Source organism: Rhinolophus hipposideros (genome assembly GCF_964194185.1).
Source record: "Rhinolophus hipposideros genome assembly, chromosome: 6".
Lineage (NCBI taxonomy): Eukaryota > Metazoa > Chordata > Mammalia > Chiroptera > Rhinolophidae > Rhinolophus > Rhinolophus hipposideros.
Window position 1 is genome coordinate 40,927,943 of NC_138052.1, and position 18,277 is coordinate 40,946,219.

General features: G+C 34.6%; 1 protein-coding gene across 4 annotated transcripts in view; it reads right to left on the bottom strand.

Annotated features, from left to right (window-relative positions):
* KCNH7 (potassium voltage-gated channel subfamily H member 7) overlaps positions 1-17,858 on the bottom strand; it is a 441,540-nt gene extending 423,682 nt beyond the window's left edge. For all 4 annotated transcript variants that reach the window (XM_081052826.1, XM_081052825.1, XM_081052824.1 and 1 more), the window contains exons 1-2: positions 17,739-17,858; positions 15,806-16,036 (exon numbers count right to left, since the gene is read on the bottom strand). In XM_081052826.1, coding sequence (XP_080908952.1) covers positions 15,806-16,036; positions 17,739-17,814 — 307 coding nt within the window. In that variant the 5' untranslated portion in view covers positions 17,815-17,858. The remainder of the gene's footprint in view (positions 1-15,805; positions 16,037-17,738) is intronic.
* Between the last annotated feature and the right edge of the window lie 419 nt (positions 17,859-18,277).

Here is an 18,277-nt window from a genome sequence, read left to right on the forward strand (position 1 = left end):
TGTTATTAAACTTTAACTTATTTTTCTTTTGCTAATCTGTCTAATCTCAATTTGATTATTAGACCAGCCAGAAGAAACTTGAAGGGTAGAAGAAAAAATTTCCTCTGCTACAACCTCAATAACCAGGGTCAATTTAAAAGGAATAGTAAGTTGAACCTGGGAGGAAAAGAAGAGATTTACAATTTCTGTTTTTGGTAAGGTTTTTTTCCCCCCTGTTTTGGATTGGAGCACTGAAAAAGCTAAATTTATTTACAAACTCAATTTTCCCAGACAGAGAAGATTTCCCTTATGTTTGTATGGGATGTGGAAAAATACAAACAATATGAGAATGCCAGCTGTACCACTTTGACTTAACTTTCCTCTGAAAAACAATGTCTTACTTCTTCCTTTTGATTTTTTTTAATTGCATTTTCCTCTTTAAATTTGGAGAGATCAATTTCCATTTAAATCATTAGAAATGCGTTTCCTCTCATTGCAAATTTAACTAATTAATAAAAATAGTGTTTTTATTAGAATGTTTGATAACTTTCTACTTTAATGCTATCTCTCCCAACTTTTCTGTGGTTGTTCCTCTTGCTTAGGATACATCCTTTAGACAAAAAAATTGTATACATAAAGAAGGCTAATTTTATACATAAATGAAGGCTAATTACAAAGAGACTAACATGATTGAATAAGGCCTGATAGTCATAAGCTGGAAAAAAGATGACTGCACACCCATTATTAACAGATTCTACAAAAGATCCTTCATGGGATTCTTAGGAGTAAAGGATATCCTCTAAAGGACTGTTGGCATTCGACAATGAACTCATTTTCTTTACCTTTAGTCCATTCTGTTCTTATGATTTACTGCGGTTCAAAAAGTGGTTGAGGTTAATTAGTTTACTTTTAGTTTAACCTCCAACATGGTATTTATAGAGGTTAAGGTCGATTCCTTTACTAAGAACCGTCAATGTGGTACTTACAGAGAGATTCATTTATAGTCTTATTTCAAAGAGTTCAGCAGGTGCAGTATTCATTAGAAGAAGTCTGACTCACTTCTCCGGATTGCAAGTTACTGTCCTTGTCTACACAGTAAGCATTTTAGGCTTCAGAAGAATGAATTTCTACATTTTTAAACTCACCAGTTTCAGTAGGCTAAAATATGTTCGTGAAAACTCTGTACTATAGAATAGACATTTTGAAAATGTCTATTCACACAGTGCCAGATATAGATTGTATGTAGAGTGTGTATACATCCAGTAAGTCTAGACAGTCTTGGATTTTTCCTGTTCTCCTGATGTAAGTATTATTTATATTTTTTACTTTTAAAAGAATCCTGCCTTGAATAATAATTATGTGGCCACTTTAGCTGTGGTGTCTATATTTGGGTATGTACATCTTCATACTTTCTTCAAATCGATAAGTTTCAATTAATTCCACTTCTTTGTTTTAAATAAGATTTACCTTGATTCCCACCAAATCCTGGCCTGAAGAGGAGTAGACTGGACTGACCTTGCACCTCATTGTGACTTAAAAGACTTTGGCTTTCAAATCTTACTGTTTTTCAGAACACCATTATTGGAATTGGTTGCAATGTAGCTAAAAGATACTAGGTATGCACAGACCAATTTTAAGAGCCCAACTCACCAGAATGCTGACATGACCATACCTAAAATGAATTGCAACATTTCAAAATAGATCTAAAACATAAATAAAAAAATAATACAGACTTTGATAGATTCATAGTCTACGGGATAAAGCCCTTGGGACATCACATTTCAAATTTCCAAGAAATATTGCTAATTTCTTCTTTTATCTACTGACATCAACATTTGGTACACATTTTTTATTCTGTCACACAGGCAATTCCAAATTTCCTTTTGAGCATGACACTCAGTGAACATGTTAACTTACTATGTATCTTTAACCCACTTCCTTTTAACACTTCTTTTCTTTTCATATTATTTTATTTGTTAACACTTATATTGCACTGACTGGGTACCGGGAGCTATTGCAAGTATTTTTATAAATTTAGACACATTTAGTCCTCGCAAAACCTATAAGATAGATTCTATTATTGTCATAGTCTCCACTCGTGATGATGCTACGGACAGGGCAGTTGGGTAACTGCTGAATATCACAGAGTGAATGCATTCAGGGTTTAGACCCAGGCAACCTGACTGCAAAGTCCATGACTTTAGCCATTATACTATGCTCCCTCTTTATCATCCTTTTCAAATAGGCAACAGCTGGCTTCCACTTCATTGAAGAAGAAACTGACAGATCAAATGGTTAAAAGAGTTTGCCTTACGTTTTAAAGCATTAATTTATTTAACAAAATTACTTGTTGAACAGCTACTTTTTTCAAGGCACTGAATTGGGCCCTGGGAAAACAGAGGTGAATTTATTTCTAAAACACCAGAGGCAGGTGGTTGTCTAATTGCATTTAGGAGAAGAAGATTTGAATCCTCCAAATTTAAAACATGCCTGAAATCCAGAAACAATTCACACTATTCTGTCAAGATGGGACTTGACTCTAAACAGGTATACACTGTGTGTGTCCGGGACCCTACATGGACAGCAAGAGCGTTGAGGTGAATTCTGAGGGCATAGGCTCTGAAAGAAGACAATCTGCACTTACATTACAGCTTTGTTACATATTACTTGTATGGCCTTGGGAAAGTGTATTGACTTCATCTTTCCAATCTACAGAATGGGAAAAAATACTGACTTCATAGCATGTTGTTAGTATTGGAAAAATGAGATTTTTATCGAAGTACTAGCACATTGTATGTGATCAATAAATGATACAATGTTTAGTTTAATGTTATTTAAACTACTCAAACCACACTGCTTTTTAACTCATCCCAGTTATAGAATAAGATGTAAGTTGCTGGACAGAGATAATTTAAGAAGCCCATTCTTTGAACTCACTAGCAAGATACCAGTGTGCCTGAATGTAAATAAAATAAAAATGGCAAAAAGAACATCATTCCAGGGTCTGATTTTTTTTATGTGAGTTATGCTTAAATTAGTTATGGAAATGGGAAAGGGTTGATTATTCCAATTCTGCAACAATGAGATTGGTAGCAAGGAGGTCCTACCTGGCTGTATGATAATGCCATGATTTAAAAAAAAAGTTTTCTGAGTTTTGTATTCCCTGGTTCTTGGAATTTGTAAGGTAGCACGTCACTTCTGCTGGAATGTAAATAAAACACCTGGGATTTCTTTTGTTTATCTTTTCCAAGTATTCTGTCACGCAGCTAAAATAGTTAAAAGGTCAGGCATCATCTTCATTTTATTATTTTAATTTTCAAATTCTGTAACATCAGATATTCTAACTAAACTTTCTAAGCCATGTCTTCTGGAAAAAAAAAATTAATGTTACTAACAATTTTTCTAATGCCATAGAAGTATTAATGAAAATACTCTTGCCTCTCCTTTTATACTTGAAGTTAATTTTCATTTCTGTAGTTGAGCTGTACCTCAACCAGACATTTATCTTTATTTTCTGTTACTATAGTAAAATTAAGAATGATATTATAAACCTCTTACTTGGTAAAAATTTTAGAGAACATCATTAGTATCCTTTACATTTTCAAAAAATTTAAACTAATGCAAAAGGACTAATACTTTTAGATACAGTATTCTCCAGAGGAAAATTCATCATCGAAATTATTGGAATCGTCTGAGGAATCAATAATTAAAACAAAATGTTGTGTAACTCGCACTGCACTCACATTTTTGTGAATATATTTACAATAATGAATGTTGATGTGTATGAAATTTCAGTAGGACACTTTCTGCTCCCTCTAGGAACATGAACTGCAAAAAATAAAAGGCCTGCAATTGGCTCTTGAGAACTGAACAGAAGCTGGCTAACAACACAGTTGAGGTTGTATATCATGAGAGACATTTTTGTGTAGTCCTTCGCTTTGGGAGCAAATTCTGAGAACAGCAATCTGGGAATGCATAAATCCTACTGAAGCCTGGTTAAGTGACATTCATTATAAAGAACACCTGGAGGGAAGACCTGAGAATTGAGTCACAGCTAGAAAGATCAGATTACCTCCACTCTGCATGTCTTGGTTATGTAAGGCAGCCTTGGTTCCCTGCAATCATTTCAGTAGGATTATATTGGGATACAGGTGGTGGTTTATCTAATACTACAATAAGTTTCTGTCACATATATTTCCTCACAATTGTTTTGTAATTTTGAGCATTTAATGCCATTTATGTTTTATAAGAATATTTCAATTCTGTTATAGGGCATCCCAAATTCACGTTTATTGATTATGAGTATATAATCTCTGAATCTAAGCAAAACTGTAAAATTTTAAATATATATTCATTTTAAATATAAAATTTTTAAATTTCATAAATATTAAATATAAAATTTTAAATATAAAATTTTAAATATAAAATTTCGCATTGTACACCAGAAGCTAAACATTAATGAATGCCAACTATAATTTTATATATATAATGTGATGGCTCGGTGTGAGGTCAGAGGGATAGTGGATGGGGGAAGAGGGGTTCACAGTGTGAGGGATATAAATGATGAACGTCTAAGTATTACCTTGTCTTGTACACCTGAAACTAATAAATTAAAATAAAATTTAAAAAAAAGAAAAAAAAGAAAAAAAGAAAAATATAAAATTTTGAATGTATATATTTAAATATATATATAAAATATTATATATATATATATATATATATATATATATATATATATATATATATATAGTTGTATATTCAATGCAAGCTACCAAATTAAAAACTCTTTCACTAATCAAGATTTTCAAAAAAAAAAAAAGATTTTCATCATAGTCAACATAGGTAATAAAGAAATACTGAAAATAACTTAAAATCCAACTTATTCCAAATAGAAAGGAGAAAAAGTTCATGGAATGATGCTAAATAGTCAAAAATTGGTCCTAGTTTCTGAATCTGAGGCTTAGAAAACTGTCAGCAAACAACTGAAATGAAAATGTGAATATAAATAGCAGTTTTTGGAAGACTGACCCTGCTGTGGGGTGGTGCATTCAGTATGGACAATAAGCTATTAGAGAGATTCCCATTGGTCCTAGGTTTGGCAATAGTGAACACTGTTTCATTAAATAAGAAAATAAATTGTCCCAAATGTGTTTTTCAGTAAAGATTGTGGGTTAAACTCAATAGTTAGATAATAAGATACTATTTTTATTGGGTCAACAAAAATTTAAAAGAATGCAAGTTTTATTGTACACAGTAAATGTGCAATTAAATGCATTCTCTTTTAGAGTTTAGTTTGACAAGAAGTACCAAAGGATTTTAAGATACACACACTGTTTTACCCAGAAAGTATACTTCTCGGAATATACACTAAAGAAAAAAATAGTGCCAGTGTGCAAGATAGATACACAGGATTTTTGTATGCTTTTTAGAATTGTGAAAGGTGGAAATAATAGTGTTCAGTAACAAGGTATTATTGGTTATTTTATTTCCTTTAATGCAATACTTTGTGAATATTAAAATAAGATTCAAACTGCTCATGTGTTAAATATTATATAATCATTAAAACATTTAAAAATCCAGGATAAATTTCTCAGTGAGAAAAACAGGCTACAGTTTGTATAGTGCTATTCTGGTCTTGTAAAAAGTGTGTGTGTGTGTGTGTGTGTGTGTGTGTGTGTGTGTGTGTGTGTGTACTGTATTTGTGTAGAAAAATTACAGATAGAATACATCCCATCATTTTAACAGTGGCTATGTCTTCGGTTCAAAATTATAGCTTATTTTTTTTTTTTACTTGTTCTCTATATTTTCTTTTTCTGTGTTTTTTTTTTTTTTTTTTTTTTTTGACAGTGGAGTTAAACCACTCTGAGAGAGAGTAGAGATATGAAGTCCTTGTTGAGGCGAGGAAATCCTGTATCGGGATGTGACTGATGAAGTGTCTGTGATATCTTACAGATAGATTTCTTTACAATCACAACACATGACTGGGTTGGGAAAAATAATGAAATGTGTTAGGAAAGCAATGTAAGTATGAAGTTGTTTTCAGGGTGTGGATATAGACAGCAGGAAAAGACATCAGAATAACTTCAGGGTTTTATAAGTATTTCATCATATGTATTCAACTAAGGATTTCCAGAGAGGGTTGGGATGGCTTGCATACTTGCACAAATTATTATAATAATATATAAGATATTTTTTCTTTTAATGACCAGTGGACATCAAGAAAGGCATCAAGAATCTATCTGAACTGTCCTGATCATTCACCTCTCTCTTTCTAGGATAACTGAAAAAGAGTGATGAGTTATGTCTGTTTTTAAAGAGTATAGGTTTTTAAGTATTAGAATAAATTGCTTCATAATATATAACCATATGACAGTAACTTATTAAGTTATTCAATTAATAAGCAATGTAGGTTGTTAATTTTAGAACTCTCAATTTAGTAAAATGACTGGCATGGGAAATTGAATGAATGAGACTTCTCTAGAACATGCCACCTGACATTTTCATTGGTAAACAAGTGTATTCATGGGTTCTTTTAAATTTATCTTTCGCTCTCCATCAATTTTCTCTGTTTTTAAATAAGTGCCTTAATAAGTCCCTTCAAAAGTTTTAACAGTGAATAGAAGAAACAGACATAGAAACAAATTATTACAAGATAATTTCATAAGTATTCTGATAGACACAAGGGAAAACATGTTGGGAAATTGGACAAGGTTGTCTGGGGGACTTAGAGAAGACCACGCAAAGGACAGACTGATGGGCTCTGGGAGGAGCTCAGAGGCACAAGAAAGTAGGGTGTGTAGCAGGAACCGAGTGTGACATTCAGCCCCCGATGAAGAAAATTGGAGGTGTTGTAAATAAACCAGGAACTCTTCACACCAGTACATGTATGCTTCCCCTTTTAAATACTACTGGCGAATTTGGTCAAATCATATAATTTTCCTAAGAAATAAAACTTTGTTATGGGAAAAGGAGAGGATTAGAACACAATAGAATCACACTATGTGAATTCTCTTTCAGACTTCCGGGACGCCCTTAAGCAAAATTATCTCCCCAGATATAAATTGACCATATAATTTACAGTCCAAAATGGGGACGCTTTTAAACCACAAAAAGAGTGCCATTAATAATTATGCAAAAATTATAGGCACATGCTAGCTATCCTCAGTCTACTGAAATTGAACATCCTGCAGAGAGAGATTCCTTTCAAATGACACAATTCTGTTTAAAATACAAAATACCTACGATAAAGCTTGCTTCATTTACTCTTCAGTGTGAATTAAATTAATCAGATTCACGCCTCAGATAATCAGTAAATCTACAATTAAAAACTAGAATTAGGACACACAGGATGGGGTAGGATAAGATTTAAAAAGTGTATCATTTGGAGGCAGTAACATTTGCAAGCATAGACAAATCTAGATTTTAAGCCTCATCTCCACCTTGCTCTGTGGTCATCAGTACTTAACTTCCCTGAACTTCAATTTAATCTGTAAAATGGGATAATATCTACTCCCAAAGCTGTCATGAAAATCAGATAAAGTAACATATAAAGAGCCAGTCACAGAATTAGAACTGAGTTAACATTGGTACTTAGGGAGAAGATCTAAATTGGGTGGAGGGCTATGATCCATGAAATATAACCATGGGGATTAAAACTTGAAGAGCACATCTGTTTGTATTGGCAATAAATGCATAGCTAAAGACCAACTGATTAACACTATTAAAGAAAAAGCATGGTATATACAGAAATTTTTAGCAAAACTAGAAGAAATTTTAACTAATTTCGCTGAGAGAAGTAAATGGGAACTTGATTAAAATTTTTCACATAACATTTAATATTGCATAGCCCTAACATTAATTTTATTGGATTGATGTGATATTAATTAGTACATTCAAAGATCTTAGGAATGTGATTTCAACATGGGGTCTTTTCTAACACACAGATTTTTATTATTTTTAACAAATAAATACTTGATTTAGTCTGTCCTAGGTTTTGTTCTTTACTTGATCTTTGAGACGTTGGTTATGACACCACCACTAATTTTATACTTTAATTTTTGTCATTATGCCCATCATCTTGGGTTATTAATACAGACTTCAGTGAATAGAATTAAAGAGGGTGTTTTGAGCATAGTGTTCAATAACCAGTATGAGAAGTGACAGCCATTCTAAGTTGTCTTGAACCCATGCAGTTATCACATGTTTCTCAAAACCCACATATCAAACAACATGCAGCAATTAATATGCTTTCAAAACAAAGAAAAACAAACAGAAACACTTCTAAAGATCCTCAGGAAAGAAGAAGAAGAAAAAAAACAGGAAAAGGAAACTATAAAACCAGCAATGGTGAGATTCGACCTGCTGTGCCCATGTCTCCTAACTGGTCATCGCAGAGGAAATAGCAGGTAAACAAAAGCAGTGTAGTTCAGGTCGCCTTCCCGCCTGGTACAGGCCACTTTGAGATCATTTTACAAACTGAGCCAACAAAAGGCAGAAATGCACCCACAGTCTTCTCTCACTCTCCCCAATTATTAACCCCCTAAGCACCAGCCAAGGTAAAAAGTAGTGTGAGACAGGGCGCAAATAAGTGGAAACCACGACAAGGAGAGGTGGTACACAGGCAGACCTACTTTAAGTGAGGAAAGGGCACAGTAGTTGCCTCAGCCATGATCTGAGCTATCCACAGAAAGAGTACTTTGATTTTCTCAATTAGGTATTTCATATAAATTAAAGGAACAAGAGGCATATATAAAATATACAGTCATGGCAACAAGAGCCCTGTACTGCATTTTCTCATAATCAATCTGTGACAAGTAGCAATTTGACCTTCTTAATTATTCAGTAATAGGACAAATTTCCTCTATGGCGATTAATGTCTCACTGCTGCCTGATTCTATTCCTTCTTGGTAGTTCAATACTTTTGCTAAAACCAGACAGCTCAGTATATAGAGAAAACACAGTCATTTGACAATACTAATGTTTAATAATCATGTTTATTACTACTAAGCTAACTTTGTTATTTTAGATTCAACACTCTCATTATTGAGTGACCCTGAGATCAGCTTTGTTGTCAATTAAGAATTTTCAAGAAAACACTGAAGAATAAAATGCTGTACTAGAGATAAAATGCCAACATTGTGTAACTTTTGTAGTAAGTAGAGTGTGTCAAACACAGCTATGAGTTTCAATTCAGAAAAGAACAGACGAGAACTTTGGGTTTGGCTATTGCATCGAGCTTGTTGGTGACACTAGTGAGAGTCATTTTGATTTGCTGTTGAGTGAGTTACACTTGGAAAACTGGTTAATAATTTCTGGTTAATAGCTACTTTCTAACTTTGTATTAAATATCTTTCGAGCTATTTGCATAGTTATAGGCTATGAAGATTATTTAATACCCTAACTTATTAAGCAAAGAAATATGTCCATTAATAAAATTAAGGTGAAAAGTGTTCTTAAGAACATTTTGGAAGTGTTCTTAAGAAAATAAGAAAAATCAAAATATCACACTTTCCCTGTAACTCATTTTTCTCAGGATCTCTTGATCTCAATCTGTTTGTTTTTCCAGCTCTATGGTATCATTTCTCACCCACTCTTTATTCTTTGTTCAAGTGCTAATTCAGCACATACTTCATACTCTCTTCCATATATTCTGGACATAGAAATTAATAAGACTTGGTATTTTCTCTGAATGAGCTAAAACAAACAAACAAACAAAACACAGATAACATAAAAACAACCAGATAACATTAGGTATAATAATGTGTAATGACAGGTAACACACTTCAGGTGTTATACTGTAGTTGAGAACCAAGTGTTACAGAGATACAGAAAAATGTTAATTAATGTTCTGGAGTGGGCAGTGGGGCATGAGGAAGGCTTGCACACAAAAGTCTTTGTTATGATTTTTAAAAGATGACAATGTTTCTTTAGGATGAGAAACTGAGGGACTAGTGATCCATTCAGAGACTCTTTGTACTGGTTATTATAGATAAAGGAAAACTTGTGAAGGGCAAGCAAATAATTGGCGAAATTAAAATGCATGGCTCATTTGAGATACTGAGCAGTCAATTATTATTGGAATGTATGATTTGTAGAGAAATGGAGTTGAGTTGATATTCAACTAACTGATATTTACTGAGCACATATTATGGGTGAGCAACCATGCCAGAGAGAATGCTATGTACTTTATTGTATACAACATGTTCACTCACCTAACAAAGTAGATATAAATTAGAAAATAAAATTGAGGGACCAAGAAAGTAAACTTGGTCAAGTTCCCCTAGCTATTGTCAGAGCTGGGAACCCAGCTGACTCCTCTAAACATACCCTACCTGAAATCCAAGTCAATTCAACTGTGAATGGACACCAAGCGTCCCACTACAGAGTCTAAAACTGTATCCTGAGAGTTTTAATGAATGAGATAGGCTTTTCAACCAAGTGAAGATATAATTGCATTGAGCAGCAAATGTGTCAGTGTTGTTAAGGGCTCAAACTTCACCACTTTATGAGATGTGTGTGATTTGGCAAATAAGTCAGTGTCCTTCTCTAAAATGGGGATAATAAGAGTGTATACCTTATGTTATAGTGATACCCATTATTAATACATCAAATTCATTTATTGTGATGCATGGCTCCAGTAAGTCATCAGAGTATGTAATTCTTATTGCACAAGTAGTTCTCTGATGGCATTGTGGGGCATGGATTGGAGAGGGACGAAGACTCCAGTGCTCAATACTCTGGATTAAGAGAGTTTTTACTAGGACATTTACCAGTGCTGAAGAAGTGAGGGAAGCACCGGGAACTATTTCAAATATAAAGATTGAAAGGAACTAGTGACCAATTGATTGGGTTAGGGAGGAGAGGGAGAGTGAAAAACAAGAAATGACCCTGAGGTTTCCAGGGTAGCTGACCAGATGCATGTTGATTTCTTCACATTTCACACTCCAACTGCTACTTCCCTGTGACTCAATTATCCTAGGGCTCTCCTGGCTGCTAACCATCCATAACTGATCTAATGATTATTTATAGCAAAAAATTACAAGTAGAAATGACCTTGGAAGCCAGTAGAAGTCAGATAAATTGTTTAATCCCACTAAATCTAGTCTATGCATATAGCCCTAAATTGACCCTGTGCTTAAGCCCCTTGGATACAAAAATAACTGAGCAGTTATCTCTCAAGCAGAATGACAACGGGGCCTCTTTTTAGCACCAAAGTTGCTTAGAGGTATGGTGCCGATGGGTAGAGAAAAAAAGTGACGGATGAGCAGAACCCACCCATGGTTTTAGGACATTTTGTTTTAATTTGGGACAATACTGAAACGAAGCCTTCAAAGTGTGAGGAGGATTGTTTCTTGATCATTCTGATTTTATCAACAAATGTAACTGATCCAATTTAAATCTATACAATATCCAGAGTCCATGAGCTGTTAGGAAGTTTAGGTATACTAAAGAAAATGTATTTTAAGATTACTGTTGTTACAGTACTACTCTATTAGGCAGAACATGAAAATGTGTAAACACAAAGTTAAAGTGAACTCCAAAACAAACTCTAGGCAAGATATTCCCGGAAAAATCTTTCTATTTGAATTATACACACATAAAATATACTTTTACTCTTTTCAAAAAACTATCATCTGTATCTCTACTACACAATTCAGGAATTAGGAGAGTTGAATATTTTACATGCCATATAACTTATATAAAGCTATTGTAAGATATGTTTTTGAGCTATTGAAATTTTAGCTAAACTACATTGTTTGCTTACTAAGTTATTATTGTATGTAAATGACAAAAGGTGACAGGAAATATACATAAACACGTTTATATTAGAGTTGGGGACTAGAGGAAGGGTGGTAATGAACCTTAAATTCTGTTTCCATTTATATGAAAGTGTCTTCATTCATAGTGCATATATTATTTTTTCTTTAAAAACAATTTCATGAAAACATATTGAGAGGAAGATAGAAATGAACATTAGTCACTCTATAATACAAATATCCTATAAGCAGAACTCGGTTTGTATCCTCCTTTGCATGTCCTCCAATTGTTCCTTCAATGCCTAAAACAATACCTTAGAGAAAGGTGGTCCTCAGTACATAACTTCACCTTCACTTACAACAACACAACGCTTTCTATAGAGTCTATCCAATAACTCTTAGAGATGGTAGATGCAGTGTTACCAAACCAAACTCTGTTTTCAGTTTAGTTGAATCCAGCACTGCCTCCCGAACTTTGTACTGGTCCCAGCATGACGGGTGCCCTGCCTGGATCTGGTCTCTGTCTCCATCAAAACAGGGCTTCCCTTAGCCCCTTATTATCCATTAGTTCTTTAAAGGCAACACAAAGACGGGGATATTTCTCTTTTGTTAACAAAATTGCCATTGTACTATGTTTCAAAGCTCAAGAGCAAAAATATAGGAATACTCTGACCTCTAAAAGTAATGCATTTTATGTTCTGATTTCCTACTGGCTTAAGACCTTTATTTCTCTTGGAGAAAGCCACTTTGATTTTCTAAATGTTTTGAGTTGCTAGATAATTTAAAGTAAAAATGATGTGGCTGAAGTGGTGGTTTAGCACTTCAACTAGCTAGCTCTAATGCATGACACCACCCAAATAGGATGAGCAATAAACTAAGGAATTATTAACGGAATTATTATTTCCTGTGTTCTTACAATTAACATCCTCTCCAAACTATAAGCTAGTTAATAACTAAAATGTTTGCTATTTCTCAATCACTATTCCTAAAAAGGTGTTTTTAAAGTGAATGTGTTATGCTATTAAAACACTTGCCCATCCTTATATAAGCCTCAGCATAATTATAGTTTTGAATAATTAGAGTTTTATGTCAAAGGATTTATAGCTTTATCACCTCAAGCAATATTTCACAGCTGCCAAGAATGATTTATGCAATAATGACTTAACCTGTAAAATAGAATCCTCAAAGGGAGGACTGTCAAATATTCCTACTGCATATAACGAGGTTTTAAAAAATTGATATTCTAGTAAACAGGGAGTCCAACTGTACCTAGTAAAATCCCATAAAGTAACATGGTAGGAAGTGTTGCTTCTCAATGGTGATCATGGCTGCATGCATCAATGTGGACTCACTGCATAGATCACGGGTTTAAACTGCTTGTAAAGCCTCTGGCCACTTTGGAAAACAAGCGTTCAGAAATAATGTCATGCTCATAATTTTGCTACTCTACTTTGAGTGAATGAAAAAGTAGAAACAGAATACCTCAACTTTTTCTTAATTTGCTCTCGTGCTTATCATATCACTATCCATATTTCTGGGAAATGCTAAACAAAGAATAAGAAAGCATTTACTGAATATACTTAAGAAGCCTCTCAAGAACCTCTTACAAGTGAGCTCAATAACAAAGGATTAAGGAAAATTTTTTTTAACAAATCAATGAAAATGTTGGTGATTTTGTTCCTTCCTCCTTTTATAAATATAAACTGGCTGGCAGGTCTCTAAGAGGCAAGCAGTTGGATTTTACAAACTCTTATTTTGCAGTTGCCATGAGAATAAAAACAATACACTTGAAAGATCCTTTTCAAGAAATATGAACTTGTAGCAAAAATACAAGTTGATCACATTCAAAGCAAACAAGTCTGACTGAGTCGTCACAATCTAAAGAGGTCATTCTAATTAATATTTTTCTTTGGAAAAAATGAAAAAGTTTGACCCATCACCTCATGTTTCTCATACCAACTAAAGCAAAATAGGCAGCATTTGCCATTAACTCTAAAGATACCCAACTTCTCATTGACTAAGTCACATCTGAAAATGAAGCCAGAAGAATCAAAATCATCTCCAAAGGTTGATATTTATATACCTAAACAAGCTTCCAAATAAAAATTCTTTCTCCAAAACAGGGAAGTTTTAATTCATATAACCAAGCAAATCACTCAGATAGGAAGGTTTGCGTTAGTCAATGTACCAGCATCTGCACTGCAGAAATTTTTACATTAAAGTTTGTGGTTCCACATTAAATTCCTTTTTTTAAAGGTGGTTTTAGATTATTTTACACACTCACATTACATTACTCACATTGTACAAGTCAAACTAGGTTTCAAAACATCACCATTCCACTTGCAGTGTAATAAAGAACAACTTCTATTTGAAAACACTGTCTGAAAAATACAGTTAGTATCTAAGTAATCTGAACAGTCCAGATTCATTTTATGCTTAAAGTCTATAAGTTGAAAAAAATTCTGAAATGTCCCGGGAAACATATGGGAACCAAACATAACACGCAGTAACCACAATATAGACTGTATCAACATCATGATAAATATTCAGATAGAAAAAAATATATATCGGACATTCAAATTATTCCAAAAGTCAAATTCTTGGCATCAGAAACACACACACACAAGGACCAGTTTTGCATTTGGGTAGTGAAAGCCTCAGCCAAAGAAATGCTTTCAAGACAACAGAGCAATTAAATTAGGAGCTTTCTGGTATGCCAGCACTACTGATTGAAAAGTGGGGGGAAATTAGAAGAACTTTAAAAACAATCTCTATGTTGGTTGATAATCATATAATTGTTTTCATTCCAGAGTAATCCAAAGTTATACAAACCTGTTTTTCCAATCATACATTGTTATGCATACTGACTGAAGTTGATAGAAAACCCAGTAATTAAAAATTATACATTTTCCATCATGAAATATTTGAGAAAAGAAGAAGAGTTAAACCTTTTACCTGCTGGGATTTGTTCTCTGTATTTTACCAAATGACAAGTCACTATACGATATAGGCTATGACACATCACTCATGTATTCATTTTTAAAACTTGAGTTACCTAAAAATCTGACTAGATACCCTTCTGTCTCACTAATTTCTGTCAATGGAATAAAAAACAAAAGACAATGCAATGTCAACAAAACTAACTACAACATGAATTTTAAACCTGTTTACCTTTATCCCTAAATTGTCAACTATCATTCAGTGTGCACACTTAAAAATGGGTATATTTCAATATGCATTACATGTGAATATATATGTATATATATAGCATTTAATTAATGAATATCTGTCCATTAAATGAGTATTTTTGAAAGCTATTATAGGTCTAACATATTTATGCTCCTAGAGCAAGACTGAAAGAAGGAGGAGTGCCCTTGAAGTTGAGGTATGACCTTAAATTGGAGATACCAGTTTTGCTGCAGCTGTAAAAATGAATACTAATAACTCCACTGTCTCATAGTTCCATTTCTTTTTTTAAGACAAATCTTGCATACAAGAAGAGCCTTTATTATTTGAATATACATAAGTTCACTAGATCAATTTTGTAAGTTCTTATATATTATCCTTGATCATGTATAAAAAGGAACAAAAGAGAAAAGAGGTAGTGCCTGTCAAATGAAGCCAAAAACCCAAGAAATATATATAACTGGAATATTTTTAGTTTCAGGTATATGGTTTTCAACAAGACTTTGCTTAAAAAATATTTTCAAGTTCAAGCAAATAAAACTATGCATTTTTCTCCCACCAAATACATATCAATACAACCAGTAACTCTTTGGCCTTTTTATTATTCCTTAAAAGAGAGAGTAAGACTGATTTGTGACATTTTGCCCTCAGTGACATTAAGTTACTAAACTTTTGAAGAGTACAGAGTACCCTTATTCAAACAAGAAACTGTTCCTACTATTCTACTAATGAGAGTACCCATATTTGTTGAATCTTAAAATACTATAAGCCAAGCATATCTACACCTGAATATTTGGGGCTTCCATGCATATGAACTTTCAGTAATCAGTTGTCAAATTTCATTTCAATGGAACCAAATACAAGACATTTTAAATAAACCTTACCATCTTTGTGATAGTAGGTGACCTCCACTTTCCTCTCCTCTGACCCCAGCAATGCCTGGGCAATTTGGGCAATATCATGCCTCTTGGTCTCGGGCCCATGGAGAAAGTCGCAAGTGCATGGCTTTTGCATGACATCTGGCCTGGAGAAACCAGTCATCTCGCAGAACCCATCGTTGCAGTAGATGATGGCACAGTTCTGCACTCTGGCATTTGCAATGATAAATTTTTTATCTGTAATAAGAAGATAGTAAGGTATCTTTTAAAAAGTTTCCACAAGATTTTCATAAACACTGGAACAATTTGTTGCAGAATAGGAGATCTGAAATGCAGGTGCTTCCCAAATTGCTAAATATCCAGGCTTTTAAAAGGTGAGGGAGGGGGGAGGGAACAGTAACAACCTTAAATGTGAAAGTAATGGCCCTATGTAGTTTTAACCAAAAAAAAAAAAAAAAAAAAAAAAAAGTATTAAGAAACTACTCTTCAAATTTTGAGAATGTAATCATCCAAATAACATAGTTCTCACTCCCTCTAACTCCCTTGGGCCCTAATGCATATTCAGATAACTAGCTGCCCCTTGATATTTTCAGAATGTCATGTAATTAATTGTATAGTAAATATTTTCAAGGCCAAAACCATGAAATATCCTGTAGCTGACAGATTTCTCACTTCAACCCTGACCCTTAGAGTTCATCTTTTTCAAAGTAGTTATTATTCTTGAATTTGGCTTTTCTCTATCTCTCTAAGGCATACTACACACAACACAAATGAAGCTATTTCACATTAATTAGGAGTCCAGTAATACAAAGTTTCACCTGTTCATAATATACATTTTCCAGAACATAAAAATTCTCACACACACACACACACACACACACACACACACACCCACATACAAAATAAATATCATGTTAACACCTTTTCACTTTTACCCTGGGAGAAATCTGAATTTTTATGTAGCAGTAGGTATGTTAATCTAAAGAGTTTATTAACTTTGACCACAGATTATATTTACTATTTCTAGATAGAGTATGAAGCAGGATATGCAAGTTTATTTTATACACAAGCTACTATATACTCATATCACTAGGCAAAGGGATAAATAGCACTGCAAAATGTACAACATAAATGTGTGTCAATGTGGTTTTAAGAAAATGCCAAATATCAATTAACAAGTAAAGGATTTATAATGAACATATTTATGTAACAATAATTAATTCTTTATAGCTTGTCTACCTGAGAATATTAAATTTCTCTCACAGTCTTTGTGGGATGTGCTTATTGCACTTCAATTTTTAAATGTTTAGATGGAAATGTAAGGAGATAATAAAGGGACAGAAATATTATTTTGCATAATGAACTGGGAACTAGCACGGAGTGGATATTACTTTTTTCAGAGCATCCTGCATGGGATATATTTGCATTGATTCAATGCAAAGTTTAGCCTCCATAAACTAGCAGCAGGCAAGCTTCCCTGTCATACCACAGCCTTGCCATTTAACCAAGGTAAAATGCAGTTTGCATAGCCATTTACTTCGCTGCTACCATTCACATTCTCTTGTTCCAACAATATCCTTTGCCCTGCTCCTGACTTTTAATAAGTCTATAGCCTCACAATATAAACTCAGGTTCTACTAGCTCGTTGCCTTTAAGATAGTAGAAGAGCAGGACACTGAGAAGCAAGGCAGATCATGGAGCAGTGGGAGAGCAGTATCCAATTGCCTCCTATCATGGAGACCATAATCTAAACTGTAAATCAAAATTAATATCAGAGGGAGAACACTCCCGCTGCCATTCGAACCTCCTGGCTTCGTTTCACAGCCTCTTAACTTGTCAGAGCCCGGAGTTGCCGTCTCCTCCGCTTGTCAGCGGCGGACGCTAAGTGCACTATCAAAGCAGAAAGCGAGGGAGAGAAAAAGAGAACAAATGAACTTACTTTGCCCTTCAAATTTCCGTATGATGGTCCCCAAAAATGTGTTTTGTGGTGCCACATGCCCCCTGCGAACAGGCATGTTGACCTCGGTCTTCCGAGGAGCGCGCTCCGCGAGCCCTGGAGTTCTCCCGGGGTCTCTCCTCCGGCTAGAGCCCAGGCCAGCGCGCCAGCCGCTCTTCGTAGCAGAGCATCCTCTTTGGAAACCAGCAATCTCCTCCCATTAGCACCACTTCTAGATACCCGCTTTCCTCACCGGAGTCCAATCCATTCCCCTCACCTTCCGGACTGCCGCCGGTGAGAAGGTTTAAGGGTGGGGAGAGAGGAGGAGGCGGGGTGAGGGGAGGCGGCGGGGGAGGGAGCTGTGGGGGAGGGGGCGGGGAGTCACAAGGGCAATCGATCTGTTTCTCTTCTCCCAAACAGCGCCAATTTCCCAGTGCAAATGGGCTTAACCTGGAGGTGGCCCAGAGCTGTGAGGATGGCTGAGGGGGGATGGAAGACTTGTGTGGCTGTTGCAGGAAGGGTAGAAAGAAAAGGAGGCTGGG